The 27,131-nt window shown below is 37.1% G+C and overlaps 1 protein-coding gene across 1 annotated transcript in view; it reads right to left on the bottom strand.

The window, feature by feature from the left end:
- LOC103604743 (cytochrome P450 2C42-like) overlaps positions 1-27,131 on the bottom strand; it is a 47,051-nt gene that overhangs the window by 1,152 nt on the left and 18,768 nt on the right. Inside the window, exons 2-4 of the mRNA XM_008589315.1 lie at positions 23,499-23,640; positions 19,185-19,372; positions 720-861 (exon numbers count right to left, since the gene is read on the bottom strand). Coding sequence (XP_008587537.1) covers positions 720-861; positions 19,185-19,372; positions 23,499-23,640 — 472 coding nt within the window. The remainder of the gene's footprint in view (positions 1-719; positions 862-19,184; positions 19,373-23,498; positions 23,641-27,131) is intronic.

Raw genomic sequence — 27,131 nt, 5'->3', positions numbered from 1 at the left:
GTGGTTTATTACCTCCTTAAAAAGGTCCTGCATCCTCTTCTTTCCATTCTCTCTGACCCCTTTGAGGCAGCTCAAATGTCATTTCTGCTATTAGAATGTTGCTTACTCCATTTTATGCCTCTTTGTGGTATATGAGCGAGCATGAAGTAGGCAGCTTCTCCGCAACCCTGAAGCCTCCGTCCCCCTGCAGTCCTTGCTTCCCTCTCTCACAGCACTAGTTCTATTGGAATTCAATGATCTCTTTACTCATATGCCTTACTAACTCAGAAGTGAGCCTCTTAAGAAGCCATTCTGAGCTCGAAGGTACTTGTATCCTTAGAGCTCAATCTGGGCATTGAGGGACACTATGGAGAAGACACTCAAAGTTGTGGAGTTGGAAACCTGTCTCATAGCTGGTTAGGACTGTCTACAAGAGTTTCACCTCATAAGAGGAGCTCTAGGGTGCCTCAGTTTTATATCAACAGGCAGAAATCAATCAACCCATATACTAGCTTTCTGAATCTGGAAGAACTGGGTCAACTCCTGTGAGATTTACTCATGTGGTCCAACTATGAGGATGTATTATGAGCAGGAAAAATGTGTGGGTATTAGGACTGTTGCTCCTGATCATGTACAAAGAGAAACTCTTCCAGCACCAGAGGAGGCACCATGTGAGTTCCAACTCATCCCCAAAAGCTATCTTGTTCCCTGCCATAGAAATGGTAGTGAATTTCTATTACCTGCTGAGAAAGGCATAAAGTAGTCACTTTTCTTAAAGTTTCCACTCTCATCCAGAAAGTGGCCAGGGTCAAACACCTTTGGGTTGGGGAATTCTTTCTCATCATGCAGCACAGATGTCAGTGATGTAAATACGGTTGTGCCCTGGAGTAAACAGACAAAGATAAACTGAGTTATAGACAATTCATGGAGCTGGGAATGATGATTATCACTTGAGTCTCTTTTATCTAAAAATGAGGAAACTCTGGTTTCCAAGCAGACAGACCAATTAATAAACATGGATGAGTTTAGTGTCAATGTCAGTGAATTTGCTAATGTGGTCCCCAAATTGATGTACTGGACACATTGGTACTTGGGTGCCAAGCCTTCCGAATCTGTTCTTCTTATCAAGCTTAGACACTGGTGTCCCCAATTATTGCTGTTTCATCACTTCAGTTTTCACACATCTCATATATAGATTATGGATTTCAATGGAAGTCTATGTTTGCATTTGTGAAGTCCAGAGTGGGGGACCTCAGGAGGTGAGAGCAGTCCCCACATACAGCTGGCAAGAGTGTGGGGCACTATTGCATGGATTCCCATCTGCTGCTGCAGATCCTGCTGCCATGTGGGTAGTCTACCACAGCCACTGCCACAGCCACCAATGGCCACAAGGGCAGCTTTCCAACGCTAGCACCACAAAAGTGTCCTGACACAACAGCAACTGCCATTGCCACCACAGCCACAGATACCATGCAGCCAGCCTGCCAACTACTTAACTGCACTGACACATGGAGGTTCATCAGCAGAGCCGAGTGGAAAAGGTGAGTGGGTGCAGACCCACAACCCAGTGGCCAAACACAAAAGGCAATTTACACTTCCCCACACAGTAGTATGCCTGGGGGTGGGAGGTACATGTGCAGCTCACACGAATGCCTTGATCCAGGGAGAGACACAAACAGAACCCCCGGAGAGTGCAGAAACTCAGGATAGCCAAATAGACTAAGGAACAGAATTCTCAGCCACCACCAACCCAGCCCCAATGCAGGGAAGCAAGGAACCAGGAGAAGTCTCTGACTATAGGATAGAAGAAAGAGAAACACAACGCAGAGTCATGCACTCAAACTGAGAGGCTCCAGTATACCTCTGTGTAATAGGCTGCTAGCTGGGGTGCCAACTAGCCCACCCAGGGTCACCCATTCAAACTGAGGTGTTCTAGTACATCCTAGTGCACGCATCAGGGTTACAGGACACTAGCCAGGAGGCCAAAAAGCCCACCAATGTCACCCACACTAGCCAAAGAGTGACAGGGCACCCAGGTGCTTCTCCCCAAAACTTGAGAGCTCAACCACATCTTCAGCAACCCAACACAGTGTCACTAACCTCAGCAAGGAATCACTAAGGGCCCCAGTGCCTAAATCATGGAGGCACTCACATGCAACTACAACAGTGAATACAAGCAAGGTATGCACACAGAGACTACACAACTGCATCTACTCAGCACCAATACTAAAACACACAAATCAATGCTCAATATAAAACACATATACAGGAGGAAGTCTGTCTCCTCAACTCCAACTCCAGCATAACAGAAGAAGCTATTGCTCTTCTAGATGACCCGACATCAATGTAGAGATACTAGAAATATTTTAGAACAAGAAAATATGACACCACCAAAGGAATGCTATAATACTCAACTACTAGACCCCATAGAGCATGAAACACTTGAAATGAAAAAAAAAAAAAGTATTTCCATGCAACAATCCTAAGGAAAATCAGTGAAATAAAAGGAGACTCAAATAGACAACAGAGTGAAATGAGAAAAGTAATAGAGAATATGAAGGAAGATATTTATGAAGAGATTAACACTTTTACAAAGAATGTAGCAGAACTCCTGGAACTAAAGGATTCATTCAGAGAAATAAAAAACACATCCAAGAGCTTAAGCAGCAGAATAGAGCAATCAGAAGAAATAATTTCTGATCTTGAAGACTGGAAGAATTCAAAATAATTTTTTGAAATAACCCAGAAGGACCAAAAGAAAAAGAAAAAAGAATTTTAAAAAATGAATAAAGTCTAAGAGAGCTATCAGACAAGCTTAAGTGCACAAACATCCAAATCATGGGTGTTCTGGAAGTGGAGAAGAAAGGAAAAAGCATAGAAAACCCATTAAACAGAATAATAGCAGAAAACTTACCAAGTGTAGGGAGAGACATGGACTTTCAGATTCACAAGGCTCAAGATCCCCAAACAGATTCAATTTAAAAATGTCCTCTACAAGACACATTATGGTCAAACTGGCAAAATTCAAGGGCAAAGAATGTATCCTAAAAACAGTGAGAGAAAAGCTTCAAGTCAGTTATAATGGAGTCCCCTCAGACTAACAGTAGACTTATCAACAGAAACTATACAGGCCAGAAAAGACTGGGATGATATATATAAAATACTAAGAGAAAACACCTGCCAGCCAAGAGGTATTATAACCAACAAGGATACCATTCAGAAATGAAGGAAAAGTAGTGTATTTACCAGAAAAACAAAAAGTGTGGGTGTTCACCACCTCATGACCCACACTACAAGCAATCCTCAAGGAGTCATGCATCTGGAATCCAAAAAACAGTAACTATTACACAAGAAAGAATAAAACCCACTGGTAGAAAAAATATGCAATTGAGAAAAAGAAAGAAACTATACCATGCCACTTCAAAAACCAAGGAACACTGAAGACAAACGGTAAAAGGGGAAGAAAGGAGCAAAAGATACTTTAAAACCCTAATGAAATTGATAAACTGCCAAAAGTAAGACAATACCTTTGAATTACAACCACAAATTTAAATGGGTTGAATTCCCCACTAAAAGACCAACTTGCCAAATGGATTAAAAAACTAGACCCAATGATGTGCTGTTTTCAGGAAGCACACGTCACCTGTAAAGACTCATATTGAGTAATAGTGAAGGGATGGAAAAAGATATACCACACAAACGGAAACCAAAAATGAGCAGGAGTAGCAATTCTAATACGAGATAAAATAGACTTTAAACCAAACACCATAAAAAGAGACAATGAACACCATCATATAATGATAAAGGAATCAATCCAGCAAGAAGACATAAGGCTCCAAACTGATCAGCTGCCACACACACACACACACAAATTTGTTAAAAAAAGAAAAGAAGACATAACGATCACAAATATACATACACTCAATACTAGAACACTAAGATATATATAGTGAACACAATTAGACCTAAAGAAAGAGATAAACTCCAATGCAACAATAGTGGAGGACCTGAGTACCCCTCTCTCAGCATTGCACAGATCATTTAGCCAACAAATCAACAGAGAAACATGGGTTATAAACTCACTTTAGAAGAATTGGGCTTGGCAAATTCTACCAAACATTTCCTCTAATGACCACAGAATATACATTCTTCTCATCAGCACATGGAACATTCTCCAGGATAGACAACATGTTAGGTCACAAATCAAGTCTCAACAAATTTTTAAAAATTGTGATCATTTCCCATATCTATTCAGACTGCAACTGTTTTGGAGTACAAATCAATAACAAGCAAATCTTGACCACAGAATATACATTCTTCTCATCAGCACATGGAACATTCTCCAGGATAGACAACATGTTAGGTCACAAATCAAGTCTCAACAAATTTTTAAAAATTGTGATCATTTCCCATATCTATTCAGACTGCAACTGTTTTGAAGTACAAATCAATAACAAGCAAATCTCTGGAAACTGAACAAATACATGGAAATTAAACAACCTGCTCCTGAACAACCTATGGGTTCAAGAAGGAATTAAGTAGATCAAAGACATTATTGAAACCTTGAAAAAAATGGCACATCATATCAAAACCTGTGGGATGCTGATAAAGCAATACTAAGAGGGAAGTATATTGCAGTATATGCTTATATGTAAAGAATATAAAGATTTCAAATAAACAACCTAATGCTACATCTCAAAGAACTAGAAAAACAAGGACAATCCAATACAAAATTAATAGACAGTATGATTAATTAAAATGAGAGAAGAACTAAATAAAATTTAGAACTAAAATGTGATACAAAAAATCAATGAAACAAAAAATTTTTTTTGCAAAGATAAACAAAATAGACAGGGCATTAGCTAGGCTTACTATAAAGAGAAGAAAGAAGGTGCAAATAACGAAAACAAGAAATGAAAAAGGAGCTGATACCACAGAAATACAAAGAATCATTAAAGACCATTATAAACAACTAAACAACAACAAATTTCAAATGTTGGAGGAAATAGATACAATTCTGGACACATGCTAACTATGAAGACTAAACCAAGAAGAAACAAAAAACCTGAACAGGCAAAGAACAAGCAAAGAGATTGAAGCAGTATTCACAGTCTCCCAGTGAAGAAAAGCCATGTATTGGACAGCTTTACTGCTGAATTCTATGAAACATTTAAAGAAGAATTAACACTAATTCTCTTCAAATTATTCCAAATATTTAAAAGAAAGACCATTTCCCAAACTCATTCTATGAGGCCAGCATCACCCTGATACCAAAATGAGACAAAGATAAAACAAAAAACAGAAAACTATAGCCCAATATATTTGATGAACATTGACAAAAAAATACTCAACAAAGTATCAGCGAACAGAGTACAGCAACACATGAAAAAGATTATATACCACGATCGAGTGTGCCTCATCCCAGGAATGTAAGGATGGTTCAACATATGTAAGTGAATAAATGTGATATACCACATTGACAAAATCAAGGTCCAAAACCATAGTATTACATCAACAGATGCAGAAAAAGCATTGGAAAAAATCCAGTGTCACTTAATGAGAAAGACTCTCAGAAAATTAGGTATAGAAGGAAAGTATCTCAAAATGATAAAAGCCATATATGCCCAAACTTCTACCAATATCATTCTGAATGCTACCAGCTTTTCTCTTAAGACCAGGAAGACAAGGATGTCCACTCTCTCCACTTCTGTTTAGTATCATATTGGAGGTACTGGCCAGAGAAATCTGGCAAAAGAAAGAAACAAACGGTATCTACGTTGGAAAAGATGAAGTCAAACTGTCCCTCTTTGCAGATTATATGATCCTATATATATTAAAAACCCTAAAGACTCTACAGAAAAACACTTAGATCTGACAAATGATTTAAGTACAGTTGTAGAGTACAAAAACCAACACACAAAAATCAACATGCCATATACTAAAATCAACTCAAAATGGATTAAAATCTTAAATACAAGACCTGAAACTTTAAAATGTAGAGGGAAAAAATAGAGAAAAAACTTCTGGATGTAGGACTAAGCCAAAACTTTCTAAATAAGGCTCCTCAAACACAGGCAACAAAAGAAAATATAATCAAATGTGATTATATCAAACGAAAAACCTTCCGAACAGCAAAGGAACTAATCAACAGAGTGAAAAGACAACTGACAGAATGGGAGAAAATAATATACAACCTACACACCCAGTAAGGGGTTGAAAACTAGAATATACAAAGAGCTCAAACAACTTTAGGGTAACAACCTGAATAATCCAATCAAAAAATAGGCCAAGAAGCTGAATACACATTTTTCAAAGGAGGACATACAAATGGCCAACAGGTACGTGAAAAAATGCTCAACATCACTAATCATCACAGAAATGCAAATTAAAACCACTCTGAGATATCATCTTACCCCATTTATACTGGCTGTTATCAAAAAGACAGAGAATATCAAATGTGGGTGAGGATGCGGAGAAAAGGGAATCCTCCTAAACTGATGAATGGGACTGTAAATTGGTGCAGCCATTATGGAAAACAGTATGGAGGTTCCTCAAACAACTACAGACAGAAATTCCATATGATTCAGCAACATAAGTGTCCACTGACGGATGACTGGATAACGAAAATGTGGTATATATACACAGGGTATAGTACTCAGCCATAAAAAAAGAGTGAAATTCTACCATTTGCAGCAACATGGATGAGCCTGGAGAAAATTATGCTAAGTGAAGGGATCCAGGTGCAGTAAGTGATACCAACATAATTTTCTCCAGGCTCATCCATGTTGCTGCAACATGCCCTCACTCATAAGCGGAAGCTGAATCCATAAATACACGAACAGACAATAAAGAGAGAAATAACAATCACAATAATATACCGAACTTTTAGAAGGAAAGGAAAGAACTATGGTTACTAGAGGAGGAAAAGGGGAGGGAAGGTCTACAGGGAAGAGGGTTAATGAGAAATTGGTTAAAAGATACAAAGAATGATGTATCGTAATGATGAATAAGCTGACTATTCTGATCTAATCATCACACATTGTACATAACTATTAAAAGTCAACTCTTTACCCCAATTATATGTATAATAAGTTATCTTTTTAAAATTATATATCATTTTAAAATAAAACTACATTTATAAAACTAATGTACGGACAATGATACACTATTCCTTGTTCATTATAAATTTTAATTCACCAAAAAAAGGTGGTGTTTTTATACTTCAATAACAAAACAACATAAAAAGATATCAAGAAAGCTAGCCCATTTGCAATAGCCATCAAAAAAAACCCCCAAACCTGAGAATCAGTCTAACCAAGGAAGCAAATGACCTCCACAATGAGAACTACCAATCATTTCTGAGAGAAATTAGAGAGAGGACACAAAAAGATGGAAAGCATTCCATGCTCTTAGATTGGAAGAACTAACATTGTGAAAATGTCCATAACCCAAAGTGATCTACAGATTCAATGCATTCCCATAAAATTCCAATGACATTCTTAATAGAAATTGAAAAAACAATCTTAATATTCATATGGAAGAAGAAAAGACCCCAAATAGCCAATGCAATCCTATGCAAAGAAAATAAAGTTGAAGGCATAAAGCTGCCTGACTTCAAATTATAGTACAAATCTATAGTAACCAAAATAGCACAGTACTGCTGTACAAACAAACACTTGGACCATTGAATGGAATAGAGAACCCAGAAATCAACCCACAGACTTACAGCCAACTGATCTTTGAGGAAGGCAATAAGAACATACATTGGGGAAAGACTGCCTCTTCAATAAATGGTTCTGGGAAATTGGACATCCATATAGAGAAGAATGAAACTAGGCCTGTACCTCTCACCATATACAAAATCAACTAAAAATGGATTAAAGACTTAAAAACAGGACATGAAACTATAAAAAACTCCAAAAAGAAAACATAAGGGAAACACTTCATGAAGTAGGGCTGGTCAAAGATTTTATGAATAAGACCTCAAAATCACAGGCAAGAAAGAGAAAAATAAAAAATAAAAAGATGGGATTATATCAAACTAAAAAGCTTCTACACAGTAAAAGAATCAGTTAACATAGCAAAAAGACAATGTACAGAATGGGAGAAAATATTTGCAAACTAAGCATCCAACAGAGGATTAATATACAGAATATACAGGGACCTCAAACAATTTAACACTAAAAGAACAAGGAACCCAATTTAAAAAATGGGTGAAGGAGTTGAATCATTTCTCAAAGGAAGATATAAAAATGGCCAATAGGCACATGAAAAACTGCTCAACATCAGTAAGTATCGGGGAAATAAAATGAAAACCACCTTGGCAGATCATCTCACCCCAGTTATAGTGGCTGTTATAAAAAATACAGAGAATAACAAACGCTGGAGAGGATGCAGAAAAAGGAGAACCGTCCTACATTGTTGGTGGTACTGTACATTAGTACAGCCATCATGGAAAACAATATGGAGGTTCCTCACAAAACTACAGGTAGAACTGCCAGATGATCCCGCCATCCCACTGTTGGGTATTCACCCAAAGGAATGGAAATCATCCTGTCAAGGGGATACTGGGCTCCCATGTTTATTGCAGCTGCATTTACAATAGTTAAGAGTTGGAACCAACCTAACTGTCGATCAGTGCATAACTACATAAGGAAAATGTTGTATGTACACATAATGGAATACTACTGAGCCATAAAAGAATGATATCCTCTTATTTACTCCAACAGAGATGAACTTAGAGATAATTATGTTAAGAGAAATAAGCCAGGCATAGAAAGGAAATACCACACATCCTCATTCACTAGTGGGAGTTAAAAAAATGAACAAATAAATAAAAAAAGAAAGAAAGATAAAAAAGTCACAATAAGTTCATTGAACTTTCAAAATGGGAGAATAGAACCAAGGCCATCAGAGGTGGGGAAGGGGAAGGGGGAGAGGGGTTTAGTGAGAAATTGGTAAAGGGCCAGAAAAAATGACTATATTGTATAATGTTGAATATACTAATTATCCTGATTTGAGCATGACATGTTGCCCATTGGTATTAATATCCAGTGCTGTACCCCAAAGATATGTACAACCAATTATATTTCAATAAAAAACTATCTTTAAAAAATAGAATATTAACATTGGGGGGGAAAATGAAAGAAAATAAATCCAGAGTATCTTTTCATAGCACTTTTTTTTTTCTGCTATCCAGTTGCTGTGGATTGAATTGTGTCCCTCAAAGTCCACATATTAGAAAGTTAACTCCCACTGTGACAGTGTTAAGAGGGTGGAAATCCTATTATAGTAGCTGAAAGATGGGGCCCTGAAGCACTGTTTAGATGTGAGGAACATGACCAATAAATTGATGGTCTAACGGTAATCATGGGAATGTGTGGTGCAGGAATCTCAGATTCTTCTTCTTTCTGTGCAAGTTGTGAGTCAGGTAATCAAAAGAAGATACTGGCAGCTTTATGCAAGGTAGACATACTTTATTCTTCAGATGTGAGCTTCACAGACATTCTTCATTCTCATACACAAGCTCAGGTTCTATTCTAGTGATACTCCATGTTCTGTCCTCCCTCCATTATCTTCTAACCTTGCAGGCTTTGCTATTCAGCAGTTCAGAGCAGTTACCTTTCTAGTTTTAGTACACAACAGAGGCCATAAGCCGAGCATTACATAATTACAACAATCATGCTGAATCAGTAAATGGGCACACATGCACAGTTACATCACTTTTATAATTTGTTTCTAGTGAATGTGCTGAAACTTGCCCATTTGTAACGGATGCGAGGTGACAGCGCCTGACTAAACTTTTCCTGCTTTCCTTGCAGCATGGTTCTGAGAACTTTAAAAGGACAACACAGGAGGAGCTCTCTTCTCTCTTTCTGCTTCCTCCATTTTGTAATGTGACACGCTGCATTGCCGTAGAGTTACCACCAAGAACAAGGCTCTTACCAGATATATTCCCTGGAATTTGGACTTCTCAGCCTCTGAAATTTTAAGCAATAAATACTGTTTCCTTACAAGTTACTCAGTTCCAGGTATTCTGTTCTAAGCAACAGAAATGGACTAATGCTCCGGCACAGGGATCTAACACTGGACCTTGGTATTATCAGGACAATGCTCTAAACAACTGAACAACCAGCTAGCTGTTCACATGGATTTTGTAAATAAACATTTGATTTTGTTAAAAATGACATCTTCTGGGATGATAATGAGTGTAGTAATGAATAAAAATCTGAAGAGGGCGGTGGGAGGGAGGATTTGGTAAAGGGACACAAAAATCAACCACATTGTATATTGATAAAATAAAATAAAAAGTAAATTAAAAAAACTGAGTCATTATCTTTGCCATGCAGTTTGTCTTATTTTAAACATATGAGGGAAGTCTTCATTACATATTAATCCTAGCTTAAAAATATAGAAGGGATGACAAAGTTAGAAAAATCATTACTTTGTAACAATTCCAGTTAGGATCATTAGTTCTGGCAAGGATCATCAATTAAAGCTCAAACTGTTAAGTGCATAATTTAGGAAGCAGGATTTAACACAGTGTTAAAGTACCTTGCCACAGATTTTTATTAATTTTATATGAAAAGAAGAATTTCTGCAATGGAGAGATCTGGCAGTTACCACCTTATTATGCAAGCAACTTAGCATAACCAATAATGACATAAATGACACGTGACCTGCCTCACCAGAGTGATTCCGTGTGACATGCATAGTACCTATAGTTTTCTTGTTCAAATTGTACCTGGAATCAAATCTCTAGAACACAATCACACAAAACCAGCCTGGGGAACATTAAATGGCTGCTGACCAGGACTCTCTAAAAAGATCAATGTACTGAAAGAAGACCTAAAGAAACAACAGTTCTTGATGACAGTAGACTGGAAAGATAAACAAAGTATATCCTTGTTCCTTGACTAGGTAGTGAATTGCAAAGGACAAAAGTCATAAATAACATTTTAGAAAATTTATATGTGGGCTGTGCATTAGATAATGTTAAATAATATTATTGTATCGGTGGTAACTCCTGAGTGTGAATCCTGTTATTACTATATAGTAGAAAATCATTGATCTTGGGACATGCATACTGAAATATTGAGAAATAGACAGATATAAAAGTAGATATATGCACACTTTATACATATATGTAATTTTAAATGTTATTTAGATTAAAATTTTTTGATTATGCGTATCATGGAGACACAAAGCTATCACCACCTGTGCCCAAGATGTGATGATTAGATCAATAGTATCAGCTTGTCCATTAAAACAAATTGCAGACCCCCATCCCAGGTGAGTTTACAACAACCAGAGAGGTGCCCCCATAGTGGCCCAAGAGCTGTGGTTACCATGCACCCCAAGGTGCAAGCATGTTACAGCAGGTAGGTGCTGCTGCTGCTAGACCCCACCCCCAGCCTGGGCAAGTGCAGCTGACCGGAGAGGCCCCCCAGGAGAGGCCCAAGAACCAGGGCAACCACACAACCTGAGGCACCTATGTAGGAACAGGTAGGCACCGCTGCTGGACTCCCAGCCCAGTCCAGTCCCCATGGCCCAGAGAGGCACGAGCCTTCCGTCTGCAGGCACTCAGGCAGCCATGCCAAATTGGTAGTCCTGGAAGGATGCTAGCCAGACAATAGGGTTGAAGGAGTGGACCATGAAATCCCTTGCCACAATGACTAAACATCAAAGGAAAGAAACAAGAAATATGAAAGTGCATGAAAGTACACCACCAAAGGGTAATAACTTTCAAGTTCTAGATCTTATAGAACAAGAAGACCTTGAAATGACTGAAAAGGAATTTCAAGTGACAATTCTAAAGAAACTAAATGAGATATGAGAAAACTCAGCTAGATAACATGATGAAATGAGGAAAAGTATACAGGACCTGAAAGGAAATCAATGCCCTAAAAAAAGAATGTAGCAGAGCTTGTGGAGCTAAAGAATTCATCCAATGAAATAAAAAACACAACAGTAGAAGAGAGAACTTCTGACCTTGAAGATGGGCTGTTTGAAATAACACATGCAGACAAAAAAAAAGTAAAGAATTAAAAACTTTGAATAAAATCTAAGAGAGATATCAGACAACCTTAAGTGCTCAAATATCCAAGTCCTGGGTATCCCAGAAGGGGAGGAAAAAGGAGGTTGCATTGAAAACACATTCAACAAAATAATGGCAGAAAACTACCCAGGTATAGGAAAAGACACAGATCTTCAGATTCAGGAAGCTCAAAGATCCCCAAATGTATTCAACCAAAAAGGTCTTCTCCAAGACATGTGTGGGGCAAATACGATAATTTAGTCATGCTCCCTCAGCTAAGGTCTGGTTGAGGGTCGAGCAGCACATTTCTTGTAAAAAAGTTTTGTGTTGGTGGAGTTAGTGCACATGTGCACCCACATATCTTTTTAGTTTGCTTCTTTTGTGTGTTCTTCAGTTTGTGAGGCATAGTTGGCTGGCAGAGCTCGCATCTAAAAATAGAGCATGTTTACTCTGCTTCCAGCTGCTCAGTTTTTCCTTGGCCTTTGCCAGTAGCAGTTGAGTTTCTGAGTTTCTCTTTGTACTGCCTAGCTCCTCGACATGAGTGTGCTGAATAAAGACTATTCCTTCTTCAACCAAGGCTCCAAGGACCTTATTGCTGGTTAACTAGCTCATAGACCTGCATGTGAAGTGTTTGAGAATGGGCTCGAGAGGTCGGTGAGATCCAGACCCTAGCCCTAGCTCTAAATGTTATAGTCAAATTGGCAAAACTCAGAGACAAAGAGAGAATCTTAAAAGCTGCAAGAGAGAAGCAGCAAGTCACCTACAAGGGAGCCCAAATCAGACTAACAGACTTTTCATCAGAAACCCTAAAAGCCAGAAAAGAATGGGATTATATCTTCAAAATACTAAAAGAGAAAAATTGCCAGCTAAGAATACTTTACCCAGCAAGGCTATCCTTCCAACATGAAGGACAAATAGTATATTTCTCAGACAAACAAAAACTGCAGGAGTACACTACCACATGGCCAGCCTTACAAGAAATTCTCAAGGGAGTACTGGGTTTGTTACCTGAAAAACAACCACCACTGACATAAATACTAAAGAAAAAACAAAACCTACCAGTAAAATAAAAATGCTAACAATAAAGAGAAAAAAAAGTTTATTGACAACCCCAAGAAACCAACAAATACAGAAGACAAACAGTAAATCAGAAAGAAAGGAGCAAAAGATACTTAAGACATTCTAATAAAAGTCAATAAAATGCTAGGAATAAATCAACACTTTTCAATAACAACTCTTAATGTAAAAGGATTAAATTCCCCACTCAAAAGACACACACTGACTGACTAGACTAAAAAGTTGGACTCAACACTATGCTGCCACCAAGAAACTCACCTCGCCTGAAAAGATACACATAGACTAACAGTGAAAGGATGGAAAAAGATATACCATGGAAATAGAAATTAAAAATGAGCCAGAGTAGCTATTCTTATATCTGATAAAATAGAATTTAAGCCAAAAAACATAAAAATAGAGAAAGGATGCCACTATATAATGATAAAAGGATTTATCCATCAAAAAGACATAACCATCATAAATATATATGCACCGAATGTTGGAGCAGCCAGATTTGTAAAGCAAACACTATTATACCTAAAGAATGAGATAGATGCTAATACCTAGCAGGAGGGGAATTGAACATCCTACTGTCAATATTGGACAGATTATCTAGGCAAAGAATCAGCAGAGAAACACAAGATCTAAAGATGAATTGGACATATCATATATCTACAGAAAATTCCATCCAACAACCTCAGAATATTCATTCTTCTCATCAGCACATGGAATATTCTCCAGGATAGATCACATGTTACATCACAAATCAAGTCTTTAGAAATTCAAAAAACTTGGAATTATTCCATGTATTTTTTCATATCACAATGGATTAAAATTAGAAATCAATAACAAACAAAAGTCTGGAAAGTATATAAACACATGGAAATTAAACAGCATTCTACTTAATGACATATGGGTCCAATAAAAAATTAAACAGGAAATAAGAAATTTATTGAAACTGATGAAAACAATGATTTAACATGCCCAAACCTGTGGGATACTGCAGAAGCAGTAGTAAGGGGGAAATTTATCACCTTTAATGCTTACTTCAGAAGTATGGAAAGATAGCAAGTAAACACCCTAAAACTTCACCTTAAGGAACTAGAAAAACAAGAACAATCCAAACCCAAAGTTAGCAGATGGAAATAAATCATTAAGATCAGAGCAGAAGTTAACAAAATAGAAACCCCAAAATTGATACAAAATATCAATGAATCAAAAAGTTGGTTTTTTGAAAAGATAAATGAAATCAAAAAACCATTAGGAAGGCTAACTAAAAAAAAGAAGAGAGAAAACTCAAATAACAAAAATTGGAAATGAAAACGGTGATATTACAGCTGATACCTGAGAAATAAAAGAAATCATTAGAGACTAGTATAAACAACTATATGCCAACAAATTTGAAAATCTGGAGTAAATGGATAAATTTCTGGACACACACAAACTACCAAAACTGAGCCAAGAAGATGTAGAAAATCTGAACAGACCAATAACAATAAAAGAGATTGAAGCTGTTACCAGAAGGCTCCCAACAAAGAAAGCCCAGGAACACCAGGGTTCATTTCAGAATTCTACCAAACCTTCTAAGAAGAATTGATACCAATTCTCCACAAACTATTTCAAAAGATTGAAACAGAGACCATTCTCCAAAACTCATTCTAGGAAGCAAACGTCACCCTTATACCAAAAACAGATAAAGATACAACAACAACAAAAAAGAAAACTACAGGCCTATATTTTTGATGAATATAGATACAAAAATCCTCAATAAAATACTAGGTAATAGAATACAGCAACACATACACAAAAGTATACACCGTGATCAAATGGGATTCATCCCAGTGATGCAAGGTTGGCTCAACATACACAAATCAATAAATGTGATACACTACATCAATGAAAACAAACAATTTATCTGATTTCTAAGGATGGAGTCAGTCATGCAATGTTAAATCTTTCTATAATGGGCTGTCCAAGGCAGAAGGGAATGGATGGCCTTGGGAATCTGTGCTCTTTAGGTTCAAAAGCCACCAGAAACTGCAGGAGTCACCATGCAAAGAAGTGAATGGGTGAGCTCAGCAGGTGCAACGCTACCCTCCTGCAGCTGCCAAAGCTGATGCAGTGGATAGGAGATAGTGTCAATCCCTGCCTGATTCCTCAGTCTGTTTACCATTAGGTGCTAAGAGGAGAGACAAGTTTCATTAATATTACCTACCACAATATTAAGAAAAATAGTTCTTTGGTGAAAACAGAGTGGAATAAAGTCCTACTCTTATACCTAATCTGTGATCATCAAGACAAGCCCCATTATTTCTTGGTAGAGTCATCAATTCCTTCTTTTCCACAGCATGACATTAGAAAATGCAACCTAACCAATTTCATTACTTTTTTCCCCCATGAAAATACAATGGTTATTTACATTATTTCTAATTTTAATAATGTTACATGCTCTAGCTTCTAGTGGAATAGAAAAGCTTGAAGCATAGCAAGTAGAACTTCTAGATAAATACAGAATTCATGTGTTAGAAGGCACTGCAAAGCTGTTAAGAAAAAAAAAACTGGTGTCAAGATTTCAGAGATGGGAGAAGACAGAGAGGTAAGCTAACACCTACAGTCAATTTTCAACTGTGTTCATATCATGTCCAATGCTGAATCAGCGCAGGAAGTGTCATATAATTATTACTGCCTATGAGAGGGTAGTAAACTCCTTATGGAAGAACATAAACATCATCTGAAACTGCATTTTTTTCATATATAATATCTGGCATTTAGGTATTTATCCAAAAGTTATTATGCATTTAGGATACAACTAAGTGTCCACAAGCAGAAGAGTGAAAGGAGGGTAAGGTAATGGAAGCAGGCACACATTAAGGAACATTTCTCACCCAATTTTGTGAGGCCAGCATTACCTTAGCAGAAATATGTCAAGAAAATTTTGCAGGAGCAGAAAACTTTCAGGAAAATTTTGAGGAAGAAAAATCACAGACTGAGGAGGCTTCCAGTCAAGATGGTGGAATAGATGGTCCCCAACATCACCCTCTCCATCAAATCAACGAATTTACAACTATTAAAAGCCAACAACAGCCAAACTTGGGCCACTAGAGCTCAAGGGAAGAGGAGGAGAGATCTATGGAGCTCATGAAGGCAGGAGAAGCTGCAATGAGAGATAGAAAGGACCACTCTGACTATTTTGAGCCCTGGCTGCTTCAAGCCTAGAGCTGCTGAGCACACAGAACAAGAGGTGGCAAATGCTACAACTGTGCACTTTGTATGATGATACTTGGAGGTGGCAAAGGAGAAAAGGGCCTTGGTGGCCCCCAGGCCAGTAAGACCACTAACAGTGTTCCTGTGGACCAACATAGGAACAAGGGTCCACGGACAACAGAAAAAAGGATCTGCTCAGAGGACAGTGAGTCATTTTAAGGGACTGGCAAATGGACTATTCTATGGGGAGAGTTTGGTGTTGGGAGGGATGGGCCCACTGGGGGAACATTGGGGCACATTATGGACAGGTTATTTGCCCTCCAATCAGCAGAGGTCCACTAAGTGTAGACTGGTTAGGAATACAGAATTGCAGGGGGTGCAGTTTGCTGAAGAGACTCAAACCCAGACCAGAGTTTCCACACAGTCCAGGTTTACTTTAACTCAGAATACATGAAATAATTGCAAGGTCAACAATTAAAACCTGAGCTGCACAAAAAGCCTTCCCCAGGATATTAGCAGCAAACCAACTTAGGTCAACTACAAGGCTCAAGTGCAGGTCCCCACAGGAAGCTCATCCATGTTAGAAGTAAGCAAAAAACAACAAATTAGTTACAGTGTGGAGTTTAAGTGGTGGGAACAGTGAATAATCCAACACAGAACTGAGAGAAAAAACAAAATACCCAGGGATCAGAGACAAAGTCTGATATTAACTAGTAAAGGTCTAACACCACCAAAGAACCTGAAGAACACCTATAAAACCTAGAAGGATGGGAAGGCCTCTGGGCTCCCAAGCCAGGGAGAGGGGAGGGCCATTGGCCTCAGACACAACCCCCCAACAACCATAGCCAGTCCAGTGATGATCACCAGGTTGCTACCAGAAGCACCCTGGGCTCCCAAACTGGGGAAGTGTTGGGCAGAGGGCCTCAGCCATGGCCCCCCGATGTCCACAACCAGTCCAGTGACAACCACTGAGCCACCACAGGAAGCACAACTGGCTCCAGAGCCTGCAGGCAGCTGATGACCTTAGCCACACCTCCCTAACATCTGCAACCAGCCCAGTGAAAACCAGCAAGCCACCACCAAAAATCCCTTGGTCACCCCTGACAGAATGAGGAGGGTGCCATGGGCCTCCACCAAGCCTCCCCTCCTTCCTACTCCTCCCATCCTATTTCCTTCCCCTTTCTCTGCCCTCCCCCTAATTGCTCTGCAACATCATTTTAGAATGTAAGAAAATAAAAATGTTAATAAATAAATAAATTTAAAAAAAAGAAAAATCACAGACTGAAATCTCTAATAAGTACAAAGAAGCCCTAAATAATATGGAGCAAATCATATCCAGCTGTGTGAGTACTTATAATATGTACACTTAGTGAGGAATGTGAAGCCATCACATACAATCATACCAATATATGAAGAGAATCAATATGAAAAAATTAGACACTCTTTCAAGACAATAATTTATATAAAAATAAGAGAAAATGATATATTTCTGTAATCTCATGGAGGGTTAGAAATCTTGATTCTCATTTGATTTTAGAAAAGGGTTGTTAGGTAAATACATATATGGGCAAAAGCCCTCAGGTAGGGGGCCAGAACCCACAGATAGCATGGCAACAGCCCATCTAATCAACTCTAATCACTGCTTAGGTATCTGATTGTATACTTTAATGATTTTAGAGCTATCACTGGTTGTCATACCCATCCTTTTAAGAGAGTTTAAGAATTGCTGAAGGGAAAGTTGCAAAAAATTGTTTGCTAGGGGCAAGCTGTCTGTTGGGGGAAACTTTAGAGATAATTGTACTTAGATTTTATCATAAGAATGTAACTTTTGCTTAAGGAGAGGTTATACTTTAAATAATGAGCCAGTTTGAAAAACTTAACTTTTCACAAATTGTACTTTGGAATATCACATTGTTAATTTTACTGATGTTACTAGTTTCATCATTTAAATTATACTTAGCCATAGATAACTTTTGTAACACTGCTCATGTCCTTCTGTTCTTTTGTAATGATTGAATCAACTGAATTTTCTTGTGGAACTTCCTTGTCTTTACAATAAAATAGAGAAGCTAACTTTGAATCCTGGCTGTACCCAGTTTTCTTTCTTCTAACAGGGGAGATGCTGGGGTACAGACCCGTCGTCCTTCTCAATGCATTCATGGTGCTTTGAGTAATTCTTTCTTCATTTCTTTTACACAGTGAGAAGTGTAACATAATCTGATAAAGAATAACTGCCAAAATGTACTTAAAAATAACATTCCCAGTAGTGAGATATTAAAACTCCACCCACTATCACCAGTCTCTTCAATGCCATCCTGGTAATCCTGGCCAGTGCAATATTGCAATAAAGAAAAAATAAAGACACAAGAATTGGAAAATGATATAAAAAAATATTCACTCAGCAGGATAATGTACGTAGAAATTCCAAAGTAATCTACAGACAAAACAGTAGTAATTATTAGTAAATTTAGTGTGGTTGTTAGGTATATGTTCATCTGTATAATAAAAACTATTATATTTATATATTCCAGGTACAAAAAAATGTAAGGGCCACAAACCTAACGAAAGATTTACAAGCCATGTCACTGAAAACACAACATTACACCCCAGTGTTTGGGGAACTTGACAAACTGATACTGTTCATTAATATTTACTTGAAAATAAAAACACGTAAGAGGACCCAAACAATCCTAAAGAAACAGAACAAATTTGAAAGATACACTGCCAGATACCAAGATCTGTTACGAAGCTTTAGAGCCCCAAAATGTAAACAGCATAAAGTCCATCAAGCTACCACACGTATGAGTTTTGCTCTTCTGTCATCTGGTGTTGGTAGAGGACTGGAACCATACTGTGAATTTGGGAACTTCAAAAACACTAAGGTACAGTGTGCAAAAAACAATATTACCTTAGGGATGAGGTAGTTTCTGAATTTAACCTCACATGTCACTGCATGGGGCAGGTTGGTGGGAAGGAGGTTAATGTATCTCTGGATCTCATGCACCACGGCATCTGTGTAGGGCATGCAGCTCCTGTCCTGCATGCAGGGACTCCGGTGTCTGCCAACCACATGGCCAATCTCTTCCTGGACTTTAGCTGAAAAGACACAAGGAAGAACTGATGGAAAAGGAGAAAAATGGCACATTTGTGGTAGCAATTCAGGATTACATGAAGTATTATGAAGGTGTTCCAACAGCATTATAAACATAAATTATAGGGGCAGATTGCTAAAATACAATGATATAATTGTTCCATAAATTCAATCTGAACATACATATATAAGCATATACATTAGTAATGCAAATAGAAATGATAAATTGTTTGAAAATATTATGTTAGCATATATTTAAGTCAAGAAAATACAGTCCTGCAGAAAGAAAAACAGGAATCAGATATTAATTTTATTTCAAAACAATTACATGGTGCTTAAAAAATTAAATTCAGGATGGCTGGTTAGCTCAGTTGGATAGAGTGGGGTGTTAACACCAAGGTCCAGGGTCTGATCTCTGTACCAACCATCTGCCAAAGAAAAAAAAGTTAAAAAGAATTAAATCATGCTAAAGGACCTAGTTGTAATGTATGTATCTGTGCATGTTTATGTGTAAGTGTGTGTCTGTGTGTGCGTGCAGTTAACTATGGTACTGTCTTCGAACCCCCACTTCCCAGATGTGGCCATTTTGAGCATTCTAGTAGCTTCTTCAAAAAATTAGATTCATATTTCTAAATAACAACTCAAAATAAATAAATAACAACTCTATTTCTCACTTATCCATTTTCTATACAATTTAATCATTTTCTCGTATGAGAGATGAGAATTCTAATCTCCATCTCCACCTCATATTTGGACTCACACCCACACACAGACACATAAACACAAGTTTCCTTGCTCTATTTTCTAGAATATATTTAGGACACAATTTAAGATATATCAAAATTTACAGGGCCGGCCCGGTGGCGCACTGCTACAGTGCCCCACTTGGGAGTGCGGTGGCGCTCCCGCCGAGGGTTCGGATCCCACATACAGCCTGGTTCCCGGTCACTGGCTGAGCGAGGTACGGGCGCGGCGCCGAGGGTTGCGATCCGTTGCCAGACACGAAAAAAGACAAAAAGGAAAAAAAAAAAAAAAAGATTTATAGTACACATGATTCTGACTATAGAAATATGTTTAGGCCACAATTTAGGATATATCAATATTTACAGTACACGTGATTATGACTATAGAAATATCGTTCCCTGGTAAGACCACTGAGATAACATTTATTTTTGGCATTTTCTTGGACTTAATCATGTCTCTTTATTTCTATTCATAATTTTCTGTTTTCTGAGTTAGAATTATTTCCAAACACTCATGTAGATGTTTGAAATGCCCAGTAACAATTTCCTAATTACTGAGAAACCTCATAAAATCCATCACTCCTCTTCTGTTCTTGGGGTCTGCCCTCACACCTGCATCGTCCACCTGGTCCTTTCTGAGGTGGCTGTTTTCTAGGCCTGGTGACCAGCAGCCTCCCTGACATTCTCATTCTCCTACATGCCTCCCTGACATTCGCATCCTCCTACATGAGGCCTGCTGATCCCTGGAGCCCATGACTTCCTCTGACTTGGTTTCAGACATTTTGAGGGAGCATATCCTCCAATATTCTTCTGAAAAAGGAAAACTAGGGGGTAATGTTTTTGGCAAATGTGCAGGTTGGAAGATACCCTTTGTCCATGAATAAACGAGCTAATAGTTACTCTTGAGAATTCATGATACTGTTATAAATCCTAATCCTTTATATATGATCTGGTAGCTCTCTGAAAATTTTTATGATTTTCTTTTTAATACTGGTGTTCTGAAAATTCATAACCCTGTACGTTGGCAAGGATATTTTTATTTCATTCATTGTGCTGGACAAATAGAGAGAATTTTCGATTTAGATGGAAAAATACAAAGATCTTTTCTCTAGAGCTGTGCACTCTCTGAAGGGTATGTCTGGCTGCTGCATTTCCCGAAGCAAGATGGAAAATAGTGCTAAGAGTCTCTGACTTTCAGAAGAGGATTCTTATGAAACTTTCTTTTCCAGCCTCACATCTCACNTGGGACACAATAATCAACTACATTGTATATTGACAAAATAAAAATAATAAAAAAAAAGAAATTTGAATAGGAAAAAAAATAAAAATAAAATAAAACTAAAAACAAAAAATTTAAACTATAAAACTTCTTAAAAAAAAAAAAAAAGAATTATTTCCAAATACTCATATAGATGTTTGAAATGCCCAGTAACAATTTCCTAATTACTGAGAAACCTCATAAAATCCATCACTTCTCTTCTGTTCTTGGGGTCTGCCCTCACACCTGCATTGTCCACCTGGTCCTTTCTGAGGTGGGTGTTTTCTAGGCCTTGTGCCCAGCAGCCTCCCTGACATTTTCATTCCCCTACATGAGGCCTGCTGATCCCTGGAGCCCATGACTTCCTCTGACTTGGTTTCAGACATTTGGATGGAGCACATCCTCCAGTATTCTTCTGAAAAAAGAAAACTAGGTGGTAATGTTTTTGTCAAATGCACAGATCTGAAAATAACCTTTGTCCGTGAATAAACAAGTGAATAGTTACTCTTGAGAATTCTGATGTTGATATATATATCTTAATCCTTTATATATGATCTGGTAGCTCACTGAAAGTTTTTATGAATTTTTTTAATCTGAAAATAACCTTTGTCCGTGAATAAACAAGTGAATAGTTACTCTTGAGAATTCTGATGCTGATATATATATCTTAATCCTTTATATATGATCTGGTAGCTCACTGAAAGTTTTTATGAATTTTTTTTAAATTCCTGGTGTTCCAAAATTTTATAACCCTGTATCTTGGGGAGGATATTTTTATTTCATTCACTGTGCTGAATAGTTGGAGAGAATTTTCTATTTAGATTTTATTTTAAAAATGCAAAGGTCTTTTCTCTAGATCTGTTCACTCTCTGGAGGATATATCTGGCTGCTGAATTTCAGGAAGCAATTTGGAGGAAAGAGCTAAGAGTCTTTGAATTCAAGGACGAGATTCTTCCCAAACCTTCTTTTCCAGCCCCACACCTCACTCTTTTCTCTGTCACTGCCACTGTCCCTGAGTATAGGGATTCTTAGGCTCAGTTTCTCTAGAAAGTGAAGCTCCTTTTTCCTTGGGTGGAAATCATTTACCTGATAAAAGGAGTTGTGCAGGGAACATGGGCAGGGGGAGCCTCCTTTTTCAGCTTTATTCTCTACCTTCTCTGACACTTGCTACTTCCAAATACAGAACCTTGTAGGATTTTTAGGGACACAGATAGGCTTTTCTTCCGTGATATAGCTTCCTCTTCTGACAATTAGGTTACAACATCATCCAGTTTGCTAAGTTAGTGGTCACCCTCCAATCTGCTCTCTGTGCTTCAGAAATATGCTGAAGAATTCTTGGCTGTTTCCTGCACTTCTTTCCTCCAACTTTCAAAGGACTAATCCTCATTTGTAATTCAGTTATTGCTATTTCAGTGGGATTCTGACATGGGGCAGAGGCAAAGAGCATGCTTTTTATCTGCTGAAAGATGGGAACTATTTAAAGGTAAATTTCTAAAGTAAAATTCTCTGTGAAAGATACAATTATTGACAGCTTTGCCCCAAAAAATTCTTATTGTGAATACACTACTTTTATTACAAAAGACTTCTGAAATATTAAAATTTCTTTAGGTATATCTTCTGCCTAAACAGAAAAACCTTGCTTATGAATCTAAATTTTATATTTCTTCCCAGGTTGGAAATTATCTCAGGCAGCATCACTAAATTTCTAGAGTTTCCGTTTATGCTTCAGTAAGCAGAGTTACCCTTTTACCTACAAGGACACCGAATTTGTAGAATGAGGAAAGGTATTTGCAAGGAGGTATCTACTGTTAAAGGTGGCCTTTTTTTAATAAATCCAATATGCAATCCAGGCCAATCTATGCTGCCTCTGCCTGCCATGAATCATCCAGACATGGCACCAGAGCTTTATTGCTTTTCCTACTGTCATGCTGTCTTCACTCCTCTCAGTCACCCTCCTGTATTCTGCAAAGATGCCCCATTTTAATTACATCTTTAAATTAGACAGATTACAGCTGGTAGCACAGAAGTTTAATAATGAAGCCTCTCTAAGAGAAACAATGTGGAGGACACTAGCAGTGTCTTCCCAACATCTTTGCTCAAATTCACTGTCCTCATCAGCTATGGTCTTACCTGTGACCTCCGGGTACTTCAGTAGGAGCAGGAGTCCATATCTCACGGTGGTGCTTGTTGTCTCTGTCCCAGCTCCAAACAAATCAGATACACTGCATACCAAATCTTCAATAGTAAATTCAGAATGTTGATTGTGTTTTTCCTAGGAATGATTTGATCCAATTATCTGACTAATTATTTACAAACACATTTAACTACACAGAATCTCAAACAACTCACATTGCTGTAAAGTTAGCCAACAGAGAAATTGGAAAGTGTGGTATTAGAAAAACTACTGCATGGTATAGCACAGACTATGGATCAACTGACTTGAACTTCATTTCTCACCCCATTACTCTTTGCTTGCCCAAAAATTCCATTCATGAGACTCTTTGTAGCTAGCTGAGACAGGCAGCATATTACTTTTTCCCAAATGTATAAGTAGAATCCTGTTGGTGCTCCTTTTCTATTTTCTCACTCTCACTTAAAACACTGATGTGAAGGAGGAGGTAAAGTAGACATCATCTTGGGATGTGAGGATTTAACCAAAGAAATGAGGCCTACATACTAAATATGGTGAATAAAAATGGAAGGCACTTGACTCTCTGATGCTTCAGGGCTAATATATTATCTGTACACTGGCCCACCATGATAAACCCAGCATTTTTAAAAACCATTGCTAACCAGATTTTCTCTTACTTGGAAATCAACACAATCTTAATTAATAGAAATAGGTAAATTAGGGTCACAGCATAAAGATGTTATAAACCTGAAATAACGCTGTGAATTCTCTTCTTCTGTCAAAAATTTACGTGGATTCAATATTGCCTGCAGACTCATTACAAAATTGAAATTGTGCAAAAGCTAAAATGGCAGCAAAATCTAGAATGAATTATAGGAAAAGAAATTGGGGTCACTAAGACAAGATGGGGCCAGCATTATTGTAGTCCAGGTGGGAGAAAGTGGGCAACTTGGTATAGGGAACAAATGCAGGAATGAATAAAATATACAAATTAAAGAGACATTACACCATGAAGACAGAGTTTGAGGCACTAACTGCCCATAAGGGATAAAGGAAATTGCAGGAGTAATGTAGATATTTAGGCTGAGTGACTAATGAATGGAGTTTCCATGAATAGGAATTTGGGTGAGAGAAAGCAATTGACAAGGATAAGTAAGTTTGGTTTAGAACTGAAAAGATGATATGACACAGAAGTGATAACAAGGGGGAAATTTTAAATAAAGACTACAGAGGATCCTTAATATCCAAAAAGTTTTATTTTCTAACCAGTCCATAGGCCAGCACTAAATTAATAATGCTCTTATAGCCTACAGGTAATGTATGGCATGTCTAATATTATTTAATCAGCACCATGAAGTTTAACTAACCCCTCTCAATACATTCCCTTGCAAGACAACGAAAGTCATCTTCCTTTTAATGTTGTTCTCACACAAAATTCTAAGTTCATCAAGTACAAATTACTCTTAAGTCAGAAGAGAAGTGGTGCACTCACAAATCAATAATAATATTTCCATCTGTTGAAGGGAATTTGGAGATTTAGTGTTTACATGCACATGACCTATCATAATTAAACAAGACTATATATATTAATGTTGAAAGAAATAAAATAAAACCTAAATAAATGGAAAGATATTTAATGCCACAGATTGAAATCCTAATGTTGTTATGACGGCATTATGAGAGTAATGTCACAAAAATGGTAAATCAGGAAGTTCAGCAATGAGTTCCTCCACAAAACCAATTGCACAATCTGTATGAAGAAATTATTTGGGGACTCTGGAGTCTAATCAAACTCTTGCAGCATCTAAGGAATATTTGATGAAGAAAGAGGTAAATTTCAGTAAATTAGACATCTTGTATAGAGGCTAACATTCCTCATAACTTATCTCTGTGGTGGGAAGTGTATTTGGGGAGATAGTGTACTATGTTGCTGAGCAGATTGCTGATGCTAAGCTGGGCATTAGAAACATTTTACTTCAAGTGGGTAATGGGACCCAAATAGCAATAATAGTGTATATCATTGAATATAATATTATTCTGATGTGAGCATCACATATTGCACATGAGTATTGATGTTCAATTCTGTACCCCACAGATATGTGCAATAAACTTTCTTACAATAATTTTTTTAAAAAATCACAATCCAAAAAAAAAAAAAAAAAAAAAAAGGAAAAAAAAAAAAAAAAAAAAAAAGGAAAAAAAAAAAAAAAAAAAAAAAGGAAAAAAAAAAAAAAAAAAAAAAAGGAAAAAAAAAAAAAAAAAAAAAAAGGAAAAAAAAAAAAAAAAAAAAAAAGGAAAAAGAAAAAGAAAAAAAGAAACATTTTTTTCCTTCAAAAATCAGCATTGTGTCTTTTGATTGCTGATGGGCTGACACAATCCGCATGGGCTAAAGCAACTTCCCCAGTGTCACTGGATTTGGGAATTTAAAGAAAGAGAATAAATTCTTTTCTGTTATTGCCTTATCGCATCCAGGAACTTAAGGAAATTTCTGTCAGGTCACTGACTGACTGCAGACATAGCAGAAAAAAGATTCAAGTGATCATACATAACAAGAGATACAGTATTTGCAAAAATAGTTTGGAAAAGTCACTAAATAAATTGATGACTGGAGCCTTCATCAAAGAACAGAAGTAATTGCTGCAAGTGAAAAAAAAAAACCACCTTATATTCAGAGTTGACATATTACAATATATTAAATTTTGAGTTCTTAAAAAAGTACAGGACTACCAAACAAAGCAAAGAAACAAACAAACAAAAATCCCCCAGTACTATGGCCTATTAACAGCTATAAAAGAAGAATTTGGCAGAAACCATCTCTAAGGAAGCCCAGAAATTTGACTTAGAAGATAAAACGTTTAGCAAATATCTTAAATATCCTCTGAGAATTGAAGGAAACCATGTACAGAGAACTAAATATATTGGGAGAATAATGAATTAAAAATTTGCGGAAATTAATAATGAGAAATAAATTATCAGAAGGAACCAAAAAGACATTCTAGAGCTAAAAATACAAAGCTGAAAAAAAAATTACTAAAGAGTTTCAACAGCGACTGAAGCAAACAAGAAACTAATAGAAAACGTAATAATAGCACAACAGAAATTACCCAGTTTCTATAGCAGAAAGGAAAAGAAACAGAAAATAAACAAAGCCTAAATAACCTATCAAATTCCATCAAGTGTACCAACCTACACCTTACTGAAGCACTAGAGAGAGTCGAGTCAGAAAAACAGATGAAAAATATTAGAAGAAATAATGGCTAAACACTTTCCAGATTTGATAAAAAATATGAATGTATACATATTCAAGCTCAATAAATTCCAAGGAGGATAAAACCAAAGAGACTCATACAAAAGCATATTTTAACTAAAGTGTTGAAAACCAGAGATAAAGGGAGAATGTTGAATGCAGCAAGAGAGAAGTTACTCATCATGTACAAAGGATCCTCAATAAACGTAACAGCTGATTTTTCATCAGAAACCATGAAAGCCAGAAATCAGTGGAAGAATATATTTAAAGTGCTTACAGAAAAAGCCTGAAAACTAAAAATTCTATTTCTTGCAAAGATTTAAACAATAAAGGAAAAATTAAGACATTTCAAGATTTTTTTAAAAAGCTAACACAGTTCCTCACT

Source organism: Galeopterus variegatus, unplaced genomic scaffold (assembly GCF_000696425.1).
Source record: "Galeopterus variegatus unplaced genomic scaffold, G_variegatus-3.0.2 Scaffold5370, whole genome shotgun sequence".
NCBI classification, from domain to species: domain Eukaryota; kingdom Metazoa; phylum Chordata; class Mammalia; order Dermoptera; family Cynocephalidae; genus Galeopterus; species Galeopterus variegatus.
The sequence above is the reverse complement of the archived record's forward strand: the minus strand, read 5'-3'. Positions and strand labels throughout refer to the sequence as shown.